The sequence below is a fragment of the Hirundo rustica genome, chromosome 1, assembly GCF_015227805.2.
Source record: "Hirundo rustica isolate bHirRus1 chromosome 1, bHirRus1.pri.v3, whole genome shotgun sequence".
Taxonomy (NCBI): Eukaryota; Metazoa; Chordata; class Aves; order Passeriformes; family Hirundinidae; genus Hirundo; species Hirundo rustica.
In genome coordinates this window covers 18722566-18747506 of record NC_053450.1, presented here as the reverse complement: position 1 = coordinate 18747506, position 24941 = coordinate 18722566, and the positions used below count along the sequence as shown (strand labels likewise).

Here is a 24941-nt window from a genome sequence, read left to right as displayed (position 1 = left end):
TTGGTTCCCTTGTGAATTTAAAATGTGAAATGTACTTTGCTTAAACTAACTTTGTCCTGATGGGCATTCCTTTTAGTATTAATATTGTGCCCACAAAATGTTTTCAGCCAAAATTTACAGCTTGCATCCAGAGTACTCAGAAGTCACCATCAGCGCAGAGTTACTCAAGCTGCTCTCACTGCTTGAGTGCAGGTTCTGTTGCACTGCATCATTTGTTATAGCAAAACAATTCAGATATCTTTAGATCACCTGTATTAAAAAGGAGAAGCAATTTAAATTAATGCAGTTTTCTTCAACATGAACTCAAATTCAGGGGTTGAAAAGTTATCAGAAAGGTTGCTTCTTGCTCTTAAAATCATAATTGATAGAGAGGGACCACAGCTCCTAGTTTAAAATGTGCTTTCCACCCATAGTTCTGCATATCCTTTATCCTATATTGATATGACATAAATACAATTTTAAGGAAGAAAAATTGTCGTAGAGAAAGCAACTGCATTCTCATATGCTTCCTCTGTAGGCATATGGGTGCAGTGCAAAAAATTTAAGGGAAATAACATGAGAATTGTTATTCTCATGCAAATTCAAACTGCTCTGAAGAGTCTCTCTCTAGAAGGTAAAAGGGACTGGAGGAGAGCAAGGAGAAATCACTACTCTTGTCAAAAGCCCTTCTGACTGTTTAAATCTTTACTTACTGGCAAAATTTTTGGAAGAACGTAGCAGATACAGTTTGTGATGGCAGTTTCTTTATGCAGGATGGTAATTGTCAGGAGATACAACTTGGAAGACTGGAGTTCTCAGTGCTCTGTCTTTCCTGGAGGATCTGCCTCTGGTAGACCAAGAGTTTCTAGAGGAACAAAGTGAAATTTTTAGGGTTCAGACTGGTGCATCCAAGTTGAGTCAGAGATGATCTTCAGCTCCTGCCTGTAAGTTTGGCAGGAACATTTATCTGTATCCTTTACTAAGGAAATTACTGAGCAGTCTTTCAGAAGCATAGAAAATGAGAACATTATGTCTTTAGAATACACTTGGATAAGTGATTGCTACCTTAAAGCCAAGTGGAGAACAAACATATAACTTCTGTTTTAAAATGTGTGGTGGGTTGGGGATTATTTTGATGTGTGTACAATGCTGTCTTATATACAAACAGCCTTCATGTTTTACCCTTATTCATGGCATCACAGAGATATTGTGGGATGAGTCACACAACTGGAATGCCTCAATAGATGGCAATTAATTCCTCATAAGGGATAAGCAAGGAAGGGGAGGCGCTGCAGTAGCCCCATCTGTCAGGAGTGTTTTGATTGTCTGGGGCTTAATGATGGTGAGGATAGGGTTGAGTGTTTCTGGGTAAGAAGCAGGGGGAAAGCCAACAAGGCAGTTATCGTGGTGGGAGTCTGCTTTAGACCTCCCAACCAAGATAAAGAGCCAAAGAAAATATTCTATAAACAGTCTCATGTTCGCTTTCCCTTGTTGTCATGGGGGACTTCAACTTATTAGATGTCTGCTGGAAATACAACACAGCGGAGAGGACACAGACTGAAGGTAAAGGGTTTAGAGCACAAGTCTTCCGAGGAATGGAGTGGCTGAGGGAGCTGGGGTTGTTCAGCCTGGAGGAAAGAAGGCTTAGGGGAGAACTTATTGCTCTCTGCTGCAATTATCTGAAAGGAGGTTATGGCCTCAAGTTGCACCATGGGAGGTTTAAAATGGATATTTTAAAAAATTTCTTCACTGAAAAGTTGTCAAGCATTGGATCAGACTGTGCAGGGAAGTGTTGGAGTCGGTGTCCTTGGAGTTTTATGTAAGAGTCACGTAGTTGTGCCACTTGGGGACATGTTTTAGTGGTGGACTTGGCAGTACTGGGTTAACAGTTGGACTTGATGATCTTAAAGATCTATTTCAGCCTAAACCATACTATGATCCTGTAATTCTATGATTTTGGGACAACCTTCTTAAAGCTACAGACTGACAATCTCCATGCAGAAGCTAGACTACTAGGTAATTCTAAGAAATTGCTTAAGATTTCATGCAAGTAACTAAAAGAAGCTTGTAGCTGTGCTTGTGGTCCCCACCCTTCCCAGCTCGATGGGGACAGCATCTGTGCCCCAGTTGGGACTTGATGTGACAGAAACTTCTCTAAACACACCTCCACTGTTTTCCCCAGGCCTTGCATTCTGCAGGCTCTTCTCTTTGCCAGTCCATTTCTGAGGGGATGAAAAAACATGTCTTCTGATGGCTATAATACATGGTCAGCATTTTTAAAGAGCACTTTTAAACTTTTGATCCAATAAATAAATGAACACTTTGTTCATTAAAAAAAAAAAAAAAATCCTCTAGACAGTCAGTCAAAAAAGGAGAGCTGTGTGTATAAACTCCCTGTAAATACAAAGTTCTAGGCTTCCTCATTTTGAGTTTAGAGTAAGTTCTGTCTCCAGTGTGGCTCCAAAGGAAGATTCCTGCAGATGGAAATTACTCAGCAGAAAAATACCTAGAACACCCAGAATCCTTTTCAAATCTCCCATTCTTCTTTCATGGGAATGAACATATATGTTTTTGAATATTGGATAAATTTATCTAAGCTTTTTTTTTTTTTTAATACAGGCAACCTTTTCCAATCCTGTCCCATCCTCCAGAGCTGTGCTGCCTGTAGGTTGAAGGGTTCCCCAAGAAAAAGCAGTTTAAGTGTGATGTCAAAGATAGACTAGAACCTGAGGATGAGCCTTAAATAAATACAAATTGAGTGAGTCTTCACAACTGACACTGAGAGAGCCTGAGCCATGGAATGTCTTGCAGGTTTACATTGCTCAGTTACATTACGTACAAAGTTCTGTACAGGCATTTGTGAATTACTTTTCAGGTTGTGCCATCGTTGTTGCCACATGCGGTATCAGTTTCTCATAATCCATGTCAATGGAGGCTGTGAGTCCCTCCACAGAGGTCAGTGAGTTTGTCACAGTGCCAGCACAGAAGTTCCCAAAGAGGAATGGGGAACTTTGAAATGTTTGTCCTTCCTCAGCAGGAAAATTATAGTTTTGTGCCAAGGGACAGATCAGGGGCTACCTAAGCATTTCTTGGGTTGGGAGCTGGGGTAAGAAGAGGAGAAAAAAATCAGCTTAGTTTCTGTGTTCTGCTGGGTCTTCACCTGCTGTTAACAAGTTCTGGTGGGAGGTGGGAGGTGGGAGGTGGGTATCCCCCACCACATTGTATCCTATATGTAAATTTGAACCATATTTTGCAGCAAAGTCTCATTGCAGCAAAGAAAAAATAGTAGAAAGAATTGCTGTCATCAGAGTGTGCAGAAGACATAATTTCTGCTTCAAAATTTTTTTGAAATATAAAATCTCATCTTCTAACTTGGGGTGCTGCAAAATGCACCATGTGTTGTTTCATCACTGCTGAGATTTTTTTCTTGTGCCGTCATAATTTTTGTTTTCTTGTCATTCTCTCATTCCAGTAGGCATGTACTGTATCACAGCAGTGCCTGAAGAGCTGATTATACAATGTGAGCAAAAACATACTGCAAAGAATAGGTAGCTTTAGAAGGAAATAAGGAAACAGAGAGGGGAATATAAAGTATTTTATAGGTATTTAGATGAGGCAGAATCCATGCTTCTGGCTGCAGGGGAAGAGTGAAGGGTTCAACTTAATGCTTCAGTAAAGTGTGAAAAATCACACTTCTTAGGCTTCCCAGAGGGGTGATGTTATTCATGAGGAGATCCTGACCTGCTTGTTACCCCCTGCATGCTGGTTCCTGAAGGTCACCTTCTCCTGATCAGGGATTCCATCAAAAACAGAAGTGGGGGAGAAGATGAAGTGCCTCCTGTGAGTCCTTCACTTGCACCAAGAAAAAGCTTCAAGGAGAGCAATAAAAATTGCATGAATATGCTTCTTTCCTTCTCTTCCTGTAACTGTGCCCATGTCTCCACTACTCCTGACAGTATGAAATGTGTGATATCATGAAATATTTTGTATAAAGAGGGAACTCTAATGATGAAAGCATAGACTGCTAGACAAAGTAGTCCTTTTACTAGTTCTGCCTTTTTTCCCCTTAAAACTCTATTTCTGATATCTGTGATTTCAATGCCGTGTAGATTTTCAGATACTGAATTTCCATTTCTCAAAGACCTGTTAAAGTCTCCTTTTTGCCTGCTCACTGCAAGGTTTTCTTCCTTACATATAAATGGAAATTTGTGAGCTGTGGGTTAGAATCCATCATGGAAAGAAATGCTCTGGAAATGAAGTAGTTACCTACTTTTTGAGCCTTTTAAGGACACAGTCTCTTATGTGCCAGAGAAGAGGAACCAGGGAGTAAACAAAAGGGAAGAAACAAAATAGTAAGACCTCCTGCACTCCAGACTATGACAAATATGACCATGAAACCAAAGGCCATTTTGTGACCTGAATACCTGCCTATACAATCAGTCACTTATATGGCCTCATGCTGGTATTATTGGCTTGCAGAGTCCCTATTAATAAAGGGGTTTGCATAAGAACCAATAGCAAGGTGCATTTTTGAACAGATATCTATTGGAATATTCCTTTAAACAAAGTTTGACAAAAGGTACTATATTTAGACTTGTACTTTTCCACTGTCAGGATGTTACATCTCAAAACTCAGCAGAATGTCCTCAGGGAGATACACATTTCTGTATTCTGTGAGGAGGCAAGAAAAGGTGTGGCTGGCATGAACAAATCTTGGTCAAATGCTTTCTTTAATTCTTCAACTGCATGCTGGGTTAGCTCTGCAAACAATTAAGAAGTATAAAATGCTTCCCTTTCACTTTTCTCTTGATGAACCCTCTGCTGCCCAGGGTACTAGCTGGTTTATTAACATTTAATAAAGATTAATAAATCTGTGATAAGATTTCTGAATAAGAAATAAAGAATTCTTATCTTTATTTATCTTATGGAAATAAGATCTTGGAGTGGAATAAGAGAAACAAAGTTCAGGACTTGCAGTAACACCACAGGAGTTCTGCGGTAAAATCTTAACTGAGCCCCATTCAGTGCTTTCCATCTCACTCTGTGCTCTTCAACCAAACCCCCTCCTGACCCAGAAACAGAGCTGAGTTAAGAGTATGACCCAAGTAGCCAGAAGAAATTGGCTCAGGTCATCTTTTACATTTTTGACCATGTCCCTTCCCTGGATTCATATGCCTTGAAGTTAAGCTGTTATACCAGCACCATCAAATACTTCTGTACTGAAGTGATATTCCTGCATGAGACTGCCCTGTGGAGAAGTTTCCAGGATATGATTTATAAAGCTAGCACCACAGATTGTACTTCTTAGAGGTCAGTAATGCAAGATTTGTTCCTGTACATATTAGGAATTCATTCAGGGTATGTGACTCATGGTACTGTGTCCATTCTTTGGAAAATCATGTAATGATACTTTGCCCTTTCTGCAGGAAATCATATCAGATGCGCTAAATAACTGCTTTCTTCATGTGTAGATTTTGTCCTGCCGAACAATAGCTGTGGGTTGTAATGGAAGATACAGCCTTAAAGGTTCATGCCCTTTGTCAAAACTTCTTAAGAGTGAAATAAAAGTCACTTCTTGTGACTGAAGCAGTCCTTAGCCTCTTCCCCCCGGTACCACCCTGAAGGATCCAGTATACAGTCCTTGATAGTAAAAAGAATAAAGTGAGACCAAGTGTTTAAGAAAAGAAGCCTCTAAAGATGCTATTTGATACTAAGCTAATACACAATTTGGTGTCTTCTCAATGCAGCTTCAGGCACTTTAGTGTGCATCTTTAACGTCAACTGTGTAAAACTATAAATGAAACGATATGAAGCATATGAAACTATATGAAGCATTTAGCACTGTAACTCTGAAAAACAGTACTTCACTCACAACATCTAGCATAATGTGTCCTTGAGAAAACTGGGTGACTCAGGCAGTTTATTACTGTTTTCTAGCTATGCTGTTCTAACTGACTGCCATATTTTGAAAGGTTATATTTTTTGAGGTGGTTGTTCATACAGTTTCTTTCAAATACTTTGTCTAGTTGTTATGGAAAGAATAAGATTTCCAAGTAGGCAATCCACTGTTTACTATCATACATGTAAACACTTTGTCACTTAACATTTTCTGCTGTCTCCTTGCTGTGCTATTTTGAGCAGTTATTAGAGAAACCAAGCATTTTCTCCCTAGATCTGCGAGAGCTCAGTCTCAACTTATGCAATGCCCACTTTTCAATGAGTGCGCCATACTTTCGTTACAGAACCAGCCCACTGAGCACCTGAAAACTTAATGTAGAGGTGTACAATAACATTAGTTAAATCATTTCCTGTGTTTTATGGAAGTAAAACCATGAAAGAAGGAAAAGAAAAAAGGACATCAGGGGAATGTAAGTTACTGAAGCACAACAGAATCAATTGCTTTCTGCTCTGCTGCAAGTAATTAAGTGGCTCCCAGGATCCTTCAACTTTAACTAATGGAAGGAGAATCTATTGCACTTACTGGTAACTGTTCACTGAAATTCAGGGGGTTTCCCCTCCTAAAAACACTATTATGCCCTGTAACCAGGAGTAAATGTGAAGTATCTCAAGTATGTTTGGGTGAGATCACACATCCTTCAATATGAAAGAAAGTAAGAAGACTGTCATCTGAAAATGGCTTGGAGATCATCCCTTTGGATTTATTTGCACTTAACCTTAGACTATATTTGTATTTTCTTCTTGAAGCATGAGTTCTGGAAAACAAAAGGCAAAGATCTTACAAACAAAGCACTTCCAGACACTGGAGATCTTCCTGAAGATCCTGTTATCAAAGAAATACAACTCTACATTACATATGTAGATGGCAATAAAATATTTTTAATGAAATGTGTTTTGTGTTGCAGCAGGGCTGACTGGCCAGCATGGTTATGCTTTCATTGGCTCATAACTTCCACAAGATTCTGTTTGACACCAAGTCTGAAAGTGTTAGAGGAGTAGTTCATTTAAAGGGGAGTGTCAGGATTTAGTGGTACTAACATCTGAATGTATGGAAGTTTTTGTTAAGAAAAGGGAAAAAATAATTTTGAGAGAGGAAAAGACCATATTGCTTGACAATAAAACAAACTATACCTTCTCTGGTTTTTAATATTTATGAGAATGTTTTACCCTCAAATGATGCAAGATGCCTTTGTAAAAAGCAAGAGGCATTGCAGACCACAAAATTTAGCAAGATTTTCCTATCTGCAATATGCTATGGCAATCTGCCCTCAAAAGTCTAATTACCTGTTTCAAAAGACTTCTGTGATTGTGCAAGCTGCACACAATTTAATCCTAATTCTTTTTCTTTAGGATAATAATGCTGATACTTGAAGAAGATTCTTGCTATAAAATCAAATGGAAAAGCATTTAAACAGTCAAAACACTGCTGTGGATATCTAATGTGTGATCCACCCTGTTTCCCAGGACAGAATATTGCCCAGACTAACCACCCAGTGATGCTGGTTTGTTGACTGAGACATCATTGTCCTGATTCAGACCAATTTACAAAATGGAAACACAGCTTCTACAGCCAGACCATTTGGTCATGTGTCCCAGGTAGCACCTTGTTATGATGAACACAGACCACTGCTGTGCTCCTGAAATCCCTATTTATATAACCATTAGAGGCTTTTTCCCCTTTGCTATTCATCCAGTAAAAATCTGGCTAACCACGCGTCCAAGGCCCTGAAGCACTTTAAAGCTTGTTTTGCAGGCTTGCGTGGAGTCCATGTAGGAGGGGCGGGGAATGTTTATGGTACAAGCAAGTCCTTGTGTCATCCAGTGTGAGTAACTTTAGAAAGTGAATGCTATAGCTAGCTCATGCTCCCTTGGCATCATGCGTCTTAAAAGTAGTATTACGTCTTAAGACTGTTGAGAAATAGTGAACTTTAATGTGCTGTCTCAAAGTCCTAATTTGAGACAGCAAATTAGAACCCAACATTTTTGATCACGTAAGTAAACATGCATAAGAAAACAAATAAAATGAGACTTTATCTTGTTTTCTACTTTCAAAATGTAGCTTCAAAATGTAAAGGCAAAATATTAGTCTTAAGAAAAGTTACAGAAAGGCCAATACTACTCAGTTTAAAATTTACTATACATCTCATTTGAAAGATTACTGTTTCTGTGTGAATTGCAAAACAATATATATATCTGCTTCTAGAAGAATTAATGCTTAAAATAAAATATTTAATGCCAGAAATAGTGTTTACTTTGATGTCCTTATGCAGAGAATGCTAAATACAAATTACATAGTTAAAAGCCTAGAAACGTTATGGTACTGAGGCTAAAAGATTTTTTTAGAGGGGAATGCCTTAATTTAAAAATTTCTCATTTCATGTAACTTGAAAATGAGCATCATAAGAAAACAAGTGGTGCATGTTTATTTATTAAGGCTTATGACTGTTGAGTTTCATAAAAAAAAGAGAAAATAAAATTCCTTTTAAAAAGCGCAAAGTCCAATGGACAAATAAAGAACTATATACAAAATAGAATAATCAGGTAGAATATTCTTAATCCAGAGGACTTGGGAAGCATGGAGGATACAAGAATGTAAAATATTTGTAGGTGGGTAGATGTTATGCAACTACTAATTCACACTTGTGATGACTATGTTCGCCTTTGAAGCAAAATCATTTAATCAAAAAGGATTTCAGCATCAGGAAGCTATGACTTTAGTTTGCAGAAATCTGTTTAAATGATGAATTGTTTGGGCCACTAGCTTGTTTTATATCCATGCATTTCATTCAGCTGAGTACAATCTCAATGCCAAAGAAATCCAAATTTTTTGCCTCCCTTCACTTTTCCTAAAAGTACTGACAGTCATAATAATGATGGTATTTATTAAAATACTTTACTAGTTCTGATAATTCAGTATTTGATCTCTGTGGTCTCCAATAGGATGAAGAGCTGATTCTATGCTGTTACTCTGATTGCACTACTGAACTATAGAAAGATGCTCTAAAAATGCAGCCAGCACTCTCCATGTTATCCCATACTGCCCCATCAGTAATAAGGGAGAAATGTAGTAGCATCAAGACAGGTAAGGTAAAACCTAGTCTTCTACTGGATGATACAGCTGGTAGTTGATTCAAACTGGTAGAAAATAAATGATAGTTCCTACGTAATCTACCAAAGTGCTTGAGCAGTCAGAACACCTGAATGTTGAAAGTTTAAATCACAAGTGATTATAGCTCCATGTCCTCAGGTTCCTTTTCACTTGGGCAGGGAACAAAACTTTTGGGGAAAAAATTCTGGTTGCACTCAAAGTCTCAGTGCTTTGCTAAAGAAAGCAAATTGGCAGTGCCCAGTGCTTTGTCCTCTGCATCAGTAGTAAGAAAACTATCCTTCTGACTATGTTTTAAAATTATTTTGGCTTAATCTTGCACCTTTTTCAAGTAGGAATTGTGAACCTTATTAGAGGAATGATTCTGACACATTGTAAGATTTTGGCAAACAAATCTTGGGTGCTGCTGCATTATTTTGGTAAATTATCATTCTGTTTGGTAAGCCATATGTGACTTGACCATTATACTTGATGATAAACTGTTTCCAGGTTGATTTTTTAAAAAATGAAATAGGCATAGTGGGTTACAAGCTTTTTTTTAGTAACCCTTCTCTCAGTAGGCACTTATCTCTTAATTCTAAGAATTTCCATTCCTGACAATAACTTTGCATGACAGTAAAATATTATTTTGGATTTCAAAAAACCCTGTAAAATATAATCTCTTTTCCTAAAGGCCCTGAATTCTGAAGTTTAGCTCTAATTTTTGAAAACCAAAGAAACCCTTATCCTGTGTCTACACATTGAGGAATAGTGCTATGAAACTCCTGTGCCAACTATTTGTATTACAGAGTGCAAAGCAGCATCTGTGGAGTCAGGGCATGAGCAGGCTCCTCTCCCTGCCTGCCAGCAAGCTTGGCAGTGCAGCTGCACCAGCACAGAGTGATATTTGTGTGTTAAATCTAAACCTGCTCTAGAATACATTCCCTGCCCTTCCAGGATCACAGCTGGCTTATCAGGGCAGTCAACAGCCACTATAATATAATATACCTGGGATGTCTGGCAAAATCTCCTGGTTGTCCTTTAATGCTTTCTTTCTTTCACATCTTTTTCCCTGTGTAGAGTACAACTTCAGAGCCCTTAAGATTTAGACATCTGAGAATGTTCTGGTAGTCTATTTGGATTCTTTTCCAGAAGCACTTTGAGTTCATGACTCCTCTTTAAACTAAGTTGCCAACACTGGTACTTGATGAGATTTCTGATTTTCTGGCTAAGGCAACCAAGGTGGAAAAGCCCCAGCATCTTGTATTCACTTCAGGAGATTAAAAAAGAGAAAAAAATGAAAGCAAAATAATAGCTCTTCTCTCATTCTTCTTCAACATCCATGGCGATTGAGGTGTTTTGTATGTCCCTGAGACCCCAGGCCTGATCTTCTGAGCTTCCTCAATATGCAGAGGTCACCCCCTTCCGACGGCAAGTGACCCAAGGAAAGCACTTGCCAACAATTTCTCCCAGTTCCAGGGCAGGGCCATGGGGTGCTATCGTGACAAGTCCTTACATCAGACTGGCTGGCCAGGGTGAGGTGAAGGTAATGTTTTACTCATGTCCAGCTTAGCATCCCATTTCCACAGCAGCCAGCAGCAGCTGGTAATTTGGGAAAGAATATAGAAGAGATCACGTATGAAAGGACACTTTGCTGATATTTTCTCTGAGCTTTAGGCAGTCTGTGGCATAGGGATTTCCAGAAACCAGAGTTCGCATTTGCATTGTTTTGCTTATGGGGTCTTGATGGGTTTTCTAAAAATTTTTCTAATTACTTTCTGAACCATTCAGTTTTGTCATACACAACAACCTGTGGTAATGAATTCTTTAATTCGTGTTGTATAACAAAATGTTCCCTCTTTAAAAAATCTTCGTAGTAATTTCATTAGGTGCCCCTAATTCTCTTATCACAAGAAATGTGAATAATTTTCCTCTGATCTATTTTCTGTTTACCTAGATTCTATTCTTTTCCCTGCTTTCCTAGAAAGCAGCAGCTCAACACCCTTGTTGCTTTTCTCAGTACATTTTCTGAGTAGATTGCATCTCTTCTTGAGTGTGTGACCAGCAGTAAATTCTATATTCATTTGAAGAATTTACAGAATAGTGTAACTATATTTTTTTTTCTCATAATTCATGTTTATTTTACATTTTTGATGTGTATTGACTGACATTTTCAGATATCTCTACTGGACAGCTCACGTAAAGCTCATCACTTTGTACATATAAACATAGTTAGACCCTTAGAGGAAAACTTTGTTCTGCATTTATCAACGGTGAATTTCACTTGCTGCTTTGTTTACGTTTTGTATTGCGAATTTTTTAAAAACTTTTTTCAGCATATTTTACTTTTCCACATGATTTTGTATCATCAGCAAACTCCATCACCTTGTTATTCCCTCATTAGCCTAATAATGCAGAAATGTCAAAAGCATGCATGAGAATCTTTCTTCCTCTGCTGTGAAGTTTGGGCTCTTACTGTACTTTAAAGGATATGAAATGGTGAGCCATCTCATCCTACAACAGCTTCATTTCCTTGCTGCAGGACTTTGTAAAAAGCTTCCTGAGAGTACAAGTACACTACTATCAACATATTATTCTTATCCACATGATTATTGACTCATATAGAAAACTATAGATTTACCACCAATGGTTAAAACAGTTGTTGATTTTTGGTGCTTTACTTATCCAGATGCCTTCTAACTTTATTATTACAATTTAATTTCTTCATGAAGTCTTGAGTGACACCAGAGGTCTTTTAATACCACAGAGTCCATCAAAGCTTTCTGTGCAAAAAACCAAAACAAAAAGGAAAGTTACAGAGGATATAAAAAAAGTCTAAAGTATTAAAAGTTGTGGTGCTAGATATTTTCAGAATTGCTTTAGTGATCCTGTCCTGGTTTCAGACAGGACAGAGCTCATTTTCTTCTTAGTAGCTGGTATGGTGCTGTGTTTTGGAGTATGAGAGTAATGTTGATAACACACTGATGCTTTGGTTGTTGTTGAACAGTGCATACTCTGAGTGAAAGACTTTTCACTATCTCATGCTTTGCCAGTGAGGAGGTGCAGAAAAACTGGAAGGTACTAAAACCAGGGCAGCTGACCTAAACTGGACAGAGGGGTATTCCATACCATAGAATGTCATGGCAAGTACATGAACTGGGGGAGCTACCTGGAAGGGGGCTGATCAGTGCTCGGGAATGGGCTGGGCATCAGTCAGCGGGTAGTGAGCAAATGCGTTGTGCTCTTTTCTTTCCTGGGTTTCACATTTCTCCCTCCTCCTTTTTATTACAATCATTATTAGTAGTAGTTCATTATTATTATCTTTTACTTTGTCAATTATTATCTTTTACTTCATTTCAATCATTAAACTGTTCTTATCTCAGTCCATGAATTCTATTTTCTTTTCTTTCCTGATTCCCCTCCCCATCCCATTGGTGGAGGGGGGATGGGAAAGTGCAGGAGGGAATCCTTTCTTTCTAGTGGTGCGAGGTCTGGTGCTCATGCTTCAGGGATGGTAGAGATTGTCTCCACCAGTCAATCTCCTCCTCAGAGCCCCTGATACTTTTAAACCTTTCTACCCCCTCTTTAGCTGTTCCACCAGGCTGAGCAGCTCATCCGCCTGGCCGCACCCCACACCTCTCCTGCTGTGCTCTGCAGCCTGACACCTTGGAGGTTTTCATGGCAGCTCCATTTGTGTCAGCTCCAGAGCATGTCTGCTGGAGCAGTCTTGGGGTCTTCTTCAATGACACTGTGATTTGAGACAGGCAGAACTTCAACAACAGATTAGTAGTAGCTCAAGAGGCCAGCTCCAATACAAATAACTGATGTTTTCCTTTGTATTTAAGACAAATATATATCAAGGCAGACAATAGTTATTTTTCCCTTCTCGCTGAGGTTTGTTGACCTTACCAAGGTTCATGACTAAACTAGTATGCTGTATGTATTTCCAGCATAGAAATTTATTAATATTAGGACCTATAGTTGGAAGAAATAAGGTTTTGACTTCTGAGAAATACAACAGCCTACTTCCTTGATAAAAAAAGCCATGTCACTAATGCTTCACCCTTAACCCCTGTCAGTCAAATCACTTACAAATTTCTAGTCTTGATCCTGAAGCACTGGTGTAAAAAACCTTGACAGATAACCATTAATTGCCTATGAAGAGAACTGTTCTTTTGAGATTTTGAATATAATATATGTTCACAATATTTCATCCTCAGATGAAATACAAGGAAAATAGCAAAACATGCCTTTAGTCATTTTAAATGAAGCCTACAGAAAATCCCATCTAAACAAATAGAAAGAAATTAATAAGAGGCAAGTAGGATCTGTAATGCTGTGTATGTGCAAGGGGTCTCAATTGTATGCACAGCCTTGCAGAGAAATGTGGCTGGACACAAGAGAGACAACACACTGCAAATCATTTCAGGGGAAATTGTGACAGTAATCAAAGCCAAGTTAATAAAATGTGGGAGAGATGCAGGAGTTAAGACAGGAAATCTAAGGGGGGAAAAAAACCCCTACTGTATAAAGGATAAAGTTTCATAATTCAGAGATAATACAGTAATGGACAGACTTCAAATGATTTAGCTAGCTAGAAGCAATGGATTTGATTTTTGAGGATAAATTGTAGTAATTATCCCCAAAAGGAGAGAGTGAATAACCATCCACAAGTTTTCTACATGATATTATGGGAGCAAATGATTCAGGCATATGCTTGTGATGTGGTGCCAGTGGGGGAGGGGAGTCACCAGATGTTCCTTAAGAAACAAGATTTAACAAGGAAGAAAAAGCAGAACTTCCTCCTAGTAAGATCAACATACTTCTTCTGGGTTTTCATTCAAAAGAAAATTTCAGGGATGTCCTACACAAATTTAGGTGGCTCAGGAAAAGGTATGTACAAAAGGCTTTCATATGCTTACTTTACTTAAGGGAAACAACCACAAAAAAAACCCAAAACAAAACAAACAAAACAGGTAGCAAAGACTGGAACAGAATTCAGTCTTTTTTTAAACTAATCCTAGAATGCACTGCCTAAGCAGAAGCAACTAAAACAGAAAATCAGTAATTCTTATTAGAATAAAAAATTTGCAATCAAAAGGATCAGCTGTTGCCATTAGCCTCATTCTGGTTTAAGATAAATTCTGATGATATTTTGGACCCATTTTTCTAGTAAATATCACTGTACTTTAGATGGTATTTCTACATAGAACTTACTGCTCATCACTGTTCTTAAAACTATGTTTTCCAGGTGTCTGAGAAGAATAACTTTGGTCTAGTAAATTGAAAGGATCTTGTATCTTAGGTATCTTCAGGTCTAAAGGGTGCAATGAAAACAATCTTCTACTAAAAGCCATAATGCTTTCTGAATTGGAAACTGATTTGGTGCCAACCAAACATAATGAGAGTATGTGACAAGCAGTTGGTTATTTCTTCAGTCATACAGAACTAGTTCATTATATCACCTAAAGGACTTTATTAATTTGAAGATTATTTGAAGATTTGAAGATGCTATAACCCCAAGAAGGACTGTAGATTTCTAAAGTAAGTGGCTTTTCCTATAAACATGAAGAATACAGCCAGTCATGAGATGGTGAGATATTGATCACAAAACATTTTTCATGTTACTGCTCTTAATCAAGGCTTTCATTTAAAATCTGAGTTGTATTATGATTGCTTAGTCCTCGGAAATGGTATAGAACCAGACTGAACTTTAACAATTGTATCCTACCAGAGAGACATTCTATTTTATCATTAACTAGTCAGTCAATGTAAAAAGTGAATTGGAATCTGGCTCTATTGTTTCTGAGCAAGTATGAGCAACCTCCTTACAGGGATACAGTGCATTAACAACTTGATAAGCATTTAGTGAGTGTTAAGAAGGAAATAGTTACCCCTATATGGCAAAAAGGGAAAAAAAAAGGATTAAGTCAATACTGTTTGCTTATGATTTGAATATCTAATGAAAAATCTATTTTCTGAGCACATTTCATAAGCAATTATTTATAATTTGCATAATTTATGCCTCTGTGGAGGATGAGCTTAGCTAGTAAATACTACAGAGTCATCAATTATACTGCCAGTGTTTTCCACATTCAGTTGCAAAACACATGATGAAAGAAAAAATGTCAGTGAGTTGATGACAAAGACACAGAAGACATGTCTACTGAAAACTGACTGTGTTCAGCAAGTGCCTTAACTAGTGAACATCCTTAAACTGCATGGGTGTCTCTATGAACATGCATTCGTACCTCCTGCAGTCCAATTGCAATTTCATACAACTCCCTGAAAGAACAGTTCTGTTTATAATAAGCCTCTACTGACCAGGTAAATACAAACTGAAGACCTGGAAGTCTTTTCATGTTTATTTGATAAGGTAGTCTATATAAAGGGTTATGTAATTGCAGCTGGAACTAAAGTTCTGCCATAAACATGGAGAAGTCACCATATGATGTGCATTTATTCTCAAGATGGTATTTGAAAACCTCCATGCTGATATCACTGATATTCTAACAAATGTTGACATATGATTGTAGAATGGGTACATAAGTACACTTTGGGAAAATAAGAAAAATACATACTTAGTCTTAAAGTATTCAGTTTTGTAATGAATAATTCTTTTGCTGCTTTCTGAAAAAAAAAATCATAGATACAAGTTGGATGGTGACTATGATTCTATAATTTTGCAGAGAAGCTGGGTAACTGCAGGCAACAAAGCTTCTTATTTACCTGAATCTCTGAAAATTCAGACCATGTGCAGCTGAAATTGGGTACATCCAAAAGTGTCAAAAAATTGTGGAATGTTTTTGAAATCTGATAAAATTATTTTGCAAGATGAGGTTAAGTGGAGCAAAATACCCTTAATTTGTACTCAGTTGTGCTGGGTTTCATATGCCTAGTATGCATTACTGTAATTATGCTATGTATGCCAGTTCAGGACACTTGTGAATCAATTAACATTTTTCATATATGTGCTACAATAATGTCCCAGATTTGATTATATGTTTCATTTGCATGGTGTTTCTATCTTTACTATCTAAATTTAAATTATTGTATGAAAATTTTTAAAATCTGGGTAGAAAAGCAAAAAATTACTTTTTCCTTAAAGGTGAAATGGACTTGTTGGGCTGACCTAATTATAAATGGTCTCCCCAGGATTAGATTAGATACCAAGCAAACAAACCAGCCCATAATATTTATGGTCTTCTTGGAAAGAAGACAAAATTACACAGTGAATGTTACAGTATGTAGCAATTATGAAATTAAACATAAGGAGCAGTGCATCTTTTGATGCTAAAATATATTGTAGGGATATGCTGAGATGTCCAAGGTCCAAATGTTCTCCTCAGCCTGGAGAAATCTTATATCTAGGTGTGGTACCTTTATTTTATACAACTTCTTAGGAAATTAAAGATTTATTGAGCCATATTTGAAATACTAACACAGCAGGTGTTTGATTCAGTTTTCTACTAAGAAAACAACTCTCCTAAAAGAGATGCTGTCTTTTTCAGTGTTATTTCAAGGGTAATTGTGTACAAAAAATAATTCGTACTTGAAGTATCCCAGTCCAGAATCAGATTTGGACTGCCAGACACTCCCTTGTTGCCCATGTTTATTCTGTCTAGTCCTTTCAGAGTGACATTTTCTGCTGAGCAGTGAACAACATCAGTGGTCAAGGTAGAGAATGGCCCCATGTCCTTTCCATTCTACAGGGAGCTGCTTAGTAAAATCAGAATTATATCCCTACCTGCTGAAGTCTGAAATTCCATGTTTGCCATTTCTAGTATGCAGATGAGAGTTTCTTTCTTGTTGAGTGCCTAACCTGAAAAGAGGATGTGGTGCTGTGAAACCTTGTGAACAGCCACACCTAGCCCACAGTTCTCTGTGAAGAACCTGTTTTAAACACACCCATTTACTTAGTGTCACCTACTGGTTATCTCTTTTCAACTTCTCCCAAATTGATACTGACGCTGAATTTCCCTTTGGAATAATCTGAACATTTTTAATCACAAAAATAGATCTGCGCATATGTTTTTGCTTCTACAACTGTGTACTTCCATACTTCATCATTAAATTAGTTTGTTCCTAGGCAAACAGGCCTGAGAATGTGGGAGTTCTGCATGCCTGAGTCCTGGTTCCTCCTTCAGGGACTGCACGTGCATTCTGCATTCTGTTTAATTTTTACTGAAACAGCATTGGAAACAGAGTGCACTTTGTTTTTCTGTGTCTTAAGAATTTGCTTTTTTCACAAGGAAACAGAAACCCAAATAAACCCTGAATTATTTTACATTACTAAAAATAGATATCATTGAAAATTAAGAAAGAGGTTAGGCTTTTGAGAAATTCTAATTCAAATTCATATTTTTGCAAATATGAATTTGCAAAATTCAAATTATGGGTTTTGCAACCAAACAAATGGTAGTGTCTTGACCAGAGGTGGTAGTTTAGAATACTTAACAAAGGCATGCAGCATCCTCATAGTGTTACATGACAGTCAGTGCTTCCAGAATGACTAAGGAAGCTTAAATGGGGCGTTTGGTTCAAGCTGCCAGAATTACATTCTTGCCTAGAGGTTGTTTATATACAAATGAACGCTGACTAATTGCTAGATGACTGACACTGTCACCTTGGAAAGCATGTACAAACTCCTTTCTCACAAAAGAGAGTGAGGGGTTTGTGTTAGTGCCTGGTGCACTTTTGCCTGCAGCTTGGTCGCACTGGGAATTTGGCAAGACATTGCATATATGCACACATATCCTGTACACCAGGCATGTGAACTGGCCCAGCCCAGAGGAAGTTAAACAGTATCTGCTGGCATTTTGCTGGATTAGTTGCTACAATTTACACTTATTTTCACAAGCAACAAATCTGTCTCTGAAAAAGTGATATCACTACCACTTGCTATGTTTTTATCTTTTTATTCTCCTATGAAATTCTTTTATATAAAACTGTCCTGGTTTAGGACAAATTTGGGAGAAAACCCCTGTATAGGATCCCTCTAAGGAAGCAAACTTAAGTGGCTCTTTCTTCTAACTGGTCTGGAAAAAAACCCCTCTTTGGAGAAAAGTGGAAAAAGCTATTTTACTAAACAAATGAAGTGCATACAAGTATAAAGAATGAATAGTATGAAACAATAAAACTTCTCTTTCTGAAGTGAGATGGCAAATTGAGAAAGTCCTTGCCGTGGGTGTAGCTCAGCTCTCTCTCAGTCTCTCCTCAGTCCCAGTCCCTCCGGCGCTGCTGGAAAATGCCGAGGTCCAGGCCCCGGTGGGCCGCAGGTGCAGCCCCCAGTGCTCCCCTGGGTTTTCAGTCCAGAGCAGGTTTACACAGTTCCAAGAAAAAGGAAAAAAACAGTCCAGGGAACTTCTCTGCCCTAGCTAGCTGAAACTAACTAAAAGCAAAGAAAAAATCTCTGTCCTGCAGTCTCTTTAAGCTTTCGCTGAACTCCTGTCCGCAGAAGAATGTGGAGGAGTCAGGCAGTTTTCTCAAAACAAACTCCGCGCTTCTCTTTGCTCTTAGAACCAGTCTTAAAGGCACAGGACTCAATATACAGCACAAACAGAACAGACGATTGGGGATACAAGCATCATAAAGTTACCCTAGGACAAAAACTATATGTTCAGACTTGGGAAATACTCTTACCCCATTGTGTCCTTTTCTATCTGATGAAAATGGATCCCTGCTCCCTTCCCATCTTTTAAGATGCAGCTCAATCAGATCTCTACCTGCTCTGGTTTAGGATTTGGAGATCTAGTTACAAGACCAAGTTGTGCAATAGATTGACAATGTGTTATTAAGTATTACATCATAAATGCAGACATATTCTGTCAGACACTTCTGTAGCTATTGGTATACACAAACTTTGGTTTGGATATAATACCAATATGAAGGCATCTCTATTTGTGCCACAGTCTGACTTCTCATTTTGAGCTAATATACACTGGCACTGAAGACACAGAGGCTGGCATGAAACTTCCTCTCTCTCTGCTCCCTCCCATTCCGCTCTCCCAGCCACTTAGACTCATCTGTTGTTTTGCAACTTGTGCTTCTACAGGTGTTTACACACAACTCAAACAGCTCTGAAGATCTAACTAGAGATAATTGTAACCTCAAAACAAAAAAAAACTTTAGTTAGTTTTTGCTAAACTAAAAGATACATTTAAATTGATCAGCTTTACAACACAGTTCATTCACCTGCCAAATGAATCCTTGTGCTTACACCTGTAGCACGGGAACAGAAACAAGCAATTAAAAGCAGGTAGGACCAGTTCGTTGTTTTGGAGGGATAGTTTTAAGTGGCTGAGTTACAGAGATACTCTTTTCTTCACTGATACCACAGGCCAGAAGATAAACCCTGAAAAGATCCTTGTTGCACATTCAGAGATCAAACACAGATTTATTAATCCTCTTCAGCAAAATCCTGGCTGTTTCCAGACATTTTGAGGACAGAAAGGTAGAGTGATCTGTAAAGGTGTTCAAGATCAATGTAAGTGTAAAAAATTATAAATATTATAGAACCCATCTATATTTGGTTTCGCTTTATGGCAAAAGGGACACACATTGCTTATGTACAGAGCATTCACATGTTTCTACCAATTAAAAAGGAATGCTACAAAGCTTTTCAGATGGAAATATAGACTGCAATCTTAAGTAGCAGTATATTAGATTTTTAAAGTGATATAGGATTAAGTCTCGTCAGTTCTCAGAGCAGATATCTTTATTAAAAATCTTGCTAGCATAGGCGTGGTACAACTAAGGCATTGCCAAGTGGAAACAGCATCTTAAAGCCGATAGTACTGGATATTTGTGTTGATGATACCTACTGAAGTATCATAGAATGGTTTGGGTTGGAAGAGTCCTTAAAGATCATCTAATTCCAAGCCTTCTCTCTTGGGCAGAGACACCTTCCACTACACCAGGTTGCTCAAAGCTCTGTCCACCTTGGCTTGGACCAGTTCCAGGGATGAGACATTTACAACATCTCTGGACAACTTATTCCTGTGCCTCATCACTCACAGTAAAGAATTTCTTCCTAATATCTAAACCTGACCTCTTCCAATTTAAAGCCATTACTCCTTGCAAAAATTCCCTCTCCAACACTCTTGTAGGTTCTCTATAGGTACTGGAAGGTGATTTAAGGTCTCCTGTAGCCTCCTGTTCTCCAGACTGTACCCCAACCCTCTCTGTCTTTATAGAAGAGGTGCTTCAGCCCTCAGATCATCTTTGTGGCTCTCCTATGGATTTGTTCAAACAGGTCCCTGTCCTTCTGGTGCTGGGGGCCCCAGAGCTGAATGCAGTGCTCCAGGTGGCTGCTCCAGGTGGGAGAGCAGAGTAGAGGGGGAGAATCCCTCCCATGACCAGCTGTCCTCACTTCTCTTGATGCAGCCCAGGACACAGCTGACTTTCTGGGTTCAAGTGTGCATTACCAGGTCATGCTGAGCCTCTCATCAACCGACTACCCCCCAAGTCCTTCTCTCTGCTCAGCCTGTTTTTGTGCTTTGGGTTGCCTTAACACAGGGACAGGACCTCATAACTGACCTGTTGAACTTCATGAGTTTTGCATGGGCCCACTTCTCAATGTCTCTCTGGATGGCAAGTAGTATACCTCTGACTATATTCTTAAAATGTAATAAGTGTAATATTAATTATTGTATTATAGTAATGCCTTGAAATTTTATCAGTAGTTTATGAGTGTCACATATCGTAAAGAATGCTGTTACTTTTCTGAGCACTGATACCTAAATCTTGATTTTCAAGTTAAAACTGTTTAACTGAAGAATTTGTTCTTGTTAAGTAAAAACATTGCTAAATGGATGCTTTTGAGTATAGACAATGATTTTCAGTACTATGAAAAAGACATTGAAGTAAGTAGTCTTTTCTTAGTTCAGTTAGACTCTTTGTGAAGAAAGCCAGGGAAAGCAGCTAAAACAAATCCATAATTATCAAATATTTACCTTGAATACTGCATCAAAATGCTGTCTGAATCTGGATTTGTAGACTCTATTACTGCAATGTAATGAAAAAACACTGCCTCAAGCTGCACCAGGGGAAGTTTAGATTGGATGTTAGGAAAAATTTCTTTGTCAAAAAGAGTTGTCAAGCCTTGGACCAGGCTGCCTATGGAAGTGGTAGAGTTACCATCCCTGGAGGGTGTGGCACTTAGGGATGTAGTTTAGTGGTGGAGACTTGGCAGTGCTGGGTTAACAGTTGGACTTGATGATCTAAAGGGTCTTTTCTAACCTAAAAAATTTTATGGTTTAGAGAAAAAAAGAAAAAAAAAAAAAAAAAGAAAAAAAAAACCAAAAAAACCACAACCAAAACAAAAACAACCAAAAAGACCACCAAAAGAACTCTTTAAAAACACAGAAGAAATACATACAGTCAATACACTAATAGAGGTGTGTATGTAGCTGGAATTCTGGTGAGTAACTGATCTGGAAGTTTCAAATGTGCTGATCACCACATTTGTAAACTCATTTCTCATGCAAAGATGTAACAGATTTTGTCTAAAATAGAATCAGCAGGGCAAAAGACCAGTCATAATTTTTCATGGCAGAAACCCTGTCATAAAATGAAAACTAATTATACTGTTTAGGGCAAGACATATCTGGTTGGCAGAACTGTTTATATTGTAAACATCTAGTGGTACTTAGACCATGCAGTGACTTTATAGTTCCAGATTTATTCACTAGTCTTGGAGCAGACAGATTACTCATCCATGTCTACTGGCAAATCTTGAGGAAAGGGAGGAGGAGCTAATTCTGTCAAAATTTTCTTGTTCTCTTTCAGTGAAAGGTTTTATTTGAAAAAAGTCTTGAACATCATTATCTCCTGAGCAAGAACTGATTTGAGTAGAAGAAAGGTTGATTCGAGTGTACTGCTTAAATCAAGTAACCCTCAGAAATCAGCACTCTAAAATGCTGACATTAAACTCTGATTTAATTGAGCAGCTGCTACAAGTGAATAAGAGTTGAAATAGCTCAGCACTTTGTTCGACTGTTCTGCATGTACACAATCGATTTGGCTCAACAAGAGCATTTTTTATTAAACAATGCCTTCATTTGCAGCTAGATGCAGCATATAATTGTATCATACTCATATTAGAATATAAACACATTAGCTTACAATTCTACATTCTCAAGGTCTATGGAACAGGAATAAATATCATATAATATATTATATAGTATAATATATTATATGGCTGTTCTTTCAGCCTCAATATGTGTCAAACACATCGAAAGGCAGATCTTAAGAGTGAGATTCAATGCCTTAGGTATTTCTTTTTCTGTGAAACTGTTGGATCATGTTTCGACTAGTTTTATTGTTTCAAGACTTAAAGAGTTCCAAGAATTATGGGGATGAAGAATGAAAAGGTACAAATGAATACCACAAATCAAACGTCTTTTTTTCAAAAAGAAAGAAAAACCACCTGTGCCCTGGTAATGGGTGCTATTGGAAGTCTAAAGTGCCCTAGTCGGTTCAAAGGTGGAGTCGAGTGCCGATGTTGGCGAACACTCAAAGGAGGGCACCGGGACATGGCTGGCTGGCACAAGCCAGGATGATGGCATCCCGCGGCAGGGACACTCGGAGAGAGGGAGGGGTCAAGAACAGAGCAGCAAAACTACACAGTGTCACGGCTGGTCTTGTTTCACACTTATAGCGGGAGGACGTCTTCGTATACACGACTGTGAAAAGCAAGAAGTTGCCTCGATTTTCACTCTTGGGAATGTCGAAACAGGAAAGCTGAAAGTTCATAGAAAGCGTTGCAGCACATGGTTGTAAAGCACTGAGCTTCCACGAAACATAACCAACTCCCCGAAGTGTGGGTGAGCCCACAGAGATGTACAGGCGGCCGTGAGGCCAGAAGGAAGCGCTGTCCCGGTGTCCCGGGCCGGAGCGCTCGGCGGCCGCCGGCCGTCCCCGGCCCCGCCCGCGCCCCGCGGCGGCGGCGCGGTCCCTTTAAAAGGGGGCGGGGCCGCCCAAAGTTTGCCCAAGTTGCGGCGCGGGCCGGCGGCGCGCGGGTCCCGGCCCGGCCATGGCGCCCCCCGGCCGGTAGCGCCGCCATGGACTCGCTGACCGCCCTCACCGGCAAGGGCGGCCGCCTGCTCCGCGGCACCGCCAGCCGCCTCTGGGGCGCCGTGCCCGGCGGCCTCCGCCACGGCCGCTGCCAGGATGGCCGGAGCCGCGGGGAGCCGGGTCCCGCCAAGCCGACGCCAGGTACCGCTGGGGAAGGGGCCGAGGTGGCTGTGTGGTAACGGCGGGCAGCGGGCGGCCCGGGCCTCCCCGGGCATCGGGCTCGGCTCCCCGCTCCTTCCGAGCCTTCCTGGAGCGCGCGAGCTTCGGGGGAAGGCGAGAGCGAGCGGGAGCACCAGAGGAGAGGGTCCCTTCTCAGCCGGGAGCGGCCCCGCCGTGTCCCGGGCTCGCAGCCGAGCCGGTCCGGGAGACCGAGAGCGGCTGCTGCCCCGAGCGGCGCTCGTGGAAGGGCGAGAGGGAGGAGGCGGCGGGGAAAGGAGGCGCAGGGCGGGCGGGGAAGGGCAGGCACATGGGCCGGGGCCCGGTACTGCCGGGGCCGCGCCGCGGAGCGGTTGCAGCGGGGCTGCGCCCGACAGCAGCAAACCGACTGAACGTCTTCCTGATTTCTGTGACACAACTCCTACACTTCCTTTACTGACTTCCCTCTCCCGGTAGTTTTGCAGACCGGGGTGTAGGAAAGCACCTGGAGCACAGGCTCCTCGATTTGAGATGTCCTTTGTGTACGAGGTTGTTTCTGCCTCTCAGATGCTCTTGAGGAACTGGCAGCGTTACTGGGAAGTAGGCTCGGTGATGCTAAGGGCAGAAGTAGTACCTCTGCCGCTCAGTGGCCAAACAGGTCAGTCAGGAGACAGGAGTAGGTGACTCCTTGTCCTGTTCCTGGGACTAAGAGGCCCGCTGTTGTCACCCCTTTTCTTGATAATGCTGTTAGGGCTGTTGGTATAGGTATTGTAAGTGTCTGATGTGGGCAGTTATATTGGCAAGAAATACCCTGGAAACTGGAGGAGTGGTCAGTGAATGCGCACACACTTGTTTATGCAGATGAGGAGCATGCAGTGAGAACTCTAGAGAGGTAATGCTATTGATTGGGTAGTCAAAAACAAGTCATGATATAAGAGCAGCATGCTCTAGTGATTGCTTGGAAAGAAAAAGACATATGAAATTAAGTTTGTGAAAGTGCTTTGTAATAAAGAGGAGTATACTGTGAATAGTAAATGTTTTCCTTTTTTCCCCCTGTTTTGAGAAGCTCTGTATGAAGTGGATGAATGAAGGTTTGTTATAGTCTCTAGGTGAAGTCAGGTCTCTACTGAAATGAAATATTAAAACACATTAAGTTTCTTTGTTTCTGTAGGTTATTTTGGAAGGATAGTTGTTTTCCTTGAAGGGAAACTGGGTCTGCTGCTCAGTGTAGTAGCCAAAGTAATAGGAATGCCCATGCAACCAATCAGATGTAAATGGTGTTTCCTTGTGTGCATTGGGTCACACTTCTTGCACAGGAAGGATAATTGGTAAGTGGCTATATTTACAGTGCCACTCTATTTATTTCATGTCCCTCCCTGCGACATACAGGGGAGATGGACAGTAACTTGTTTTTCAGCAGTGAAATGAAGTACCTTGAATAAGGCCTCTGCAAACAGTTAAAGATTTTTTGACCAAGATTGCTTACACTCTTTTGTGGAACCACCATAGCAGTAAAATGCTTTAGCATCTTCTGGCCTTTTAATGTTTTATAAGGCCTTGTGTTCAGCTGTTAGTATAAAATATCTCCTGTGATACATGGGATTTCTTGGAGGAAAGGCTCTATTTCCCCCTTTCTTTTTCTGGGAGAAAGGATTGACTTAGACTGTATTGTAATGATCTGGTGTTTGTGTTGTTGTTGTTTGTTTGT

At 39.8% G+C, this 24941-nt stretch overlaps 1 protein-coding gene across 15 annotated transcripts in view; it reads left to right on the top strand.

Moving 5' to 3' along the window:
- The window catches only part of OXR1 (oxidation resistance 1), a 270959-nt gene that overhangs the window by 171290 nt on the left and 74728 nt on the right, over nt 1–24941 (top strand). The window contains exon 1 of one of the 15 annotated variants that reach the window (XM_040084454.2): nt 20429–20614. The exons of 11 other annotated variants lie outside the window; for them this stretch is intronic. In XM_040084454.2, the coding sequence (XP_039940388.1) occupies nt 20584–20614 (31 nt within the window). In that variant the 5' untranslated portion in view covers nt 20429–20583. Of the gene's footprint in view, nt 1–20428; nt 20615–23085; nt 23240–24941 lie in introns of those variants that run through there. 3 more of the 15 variants (XM_040084428.2, XM_040084489.1, XM_040084445.2) reach the window with 3 other exon arrangements.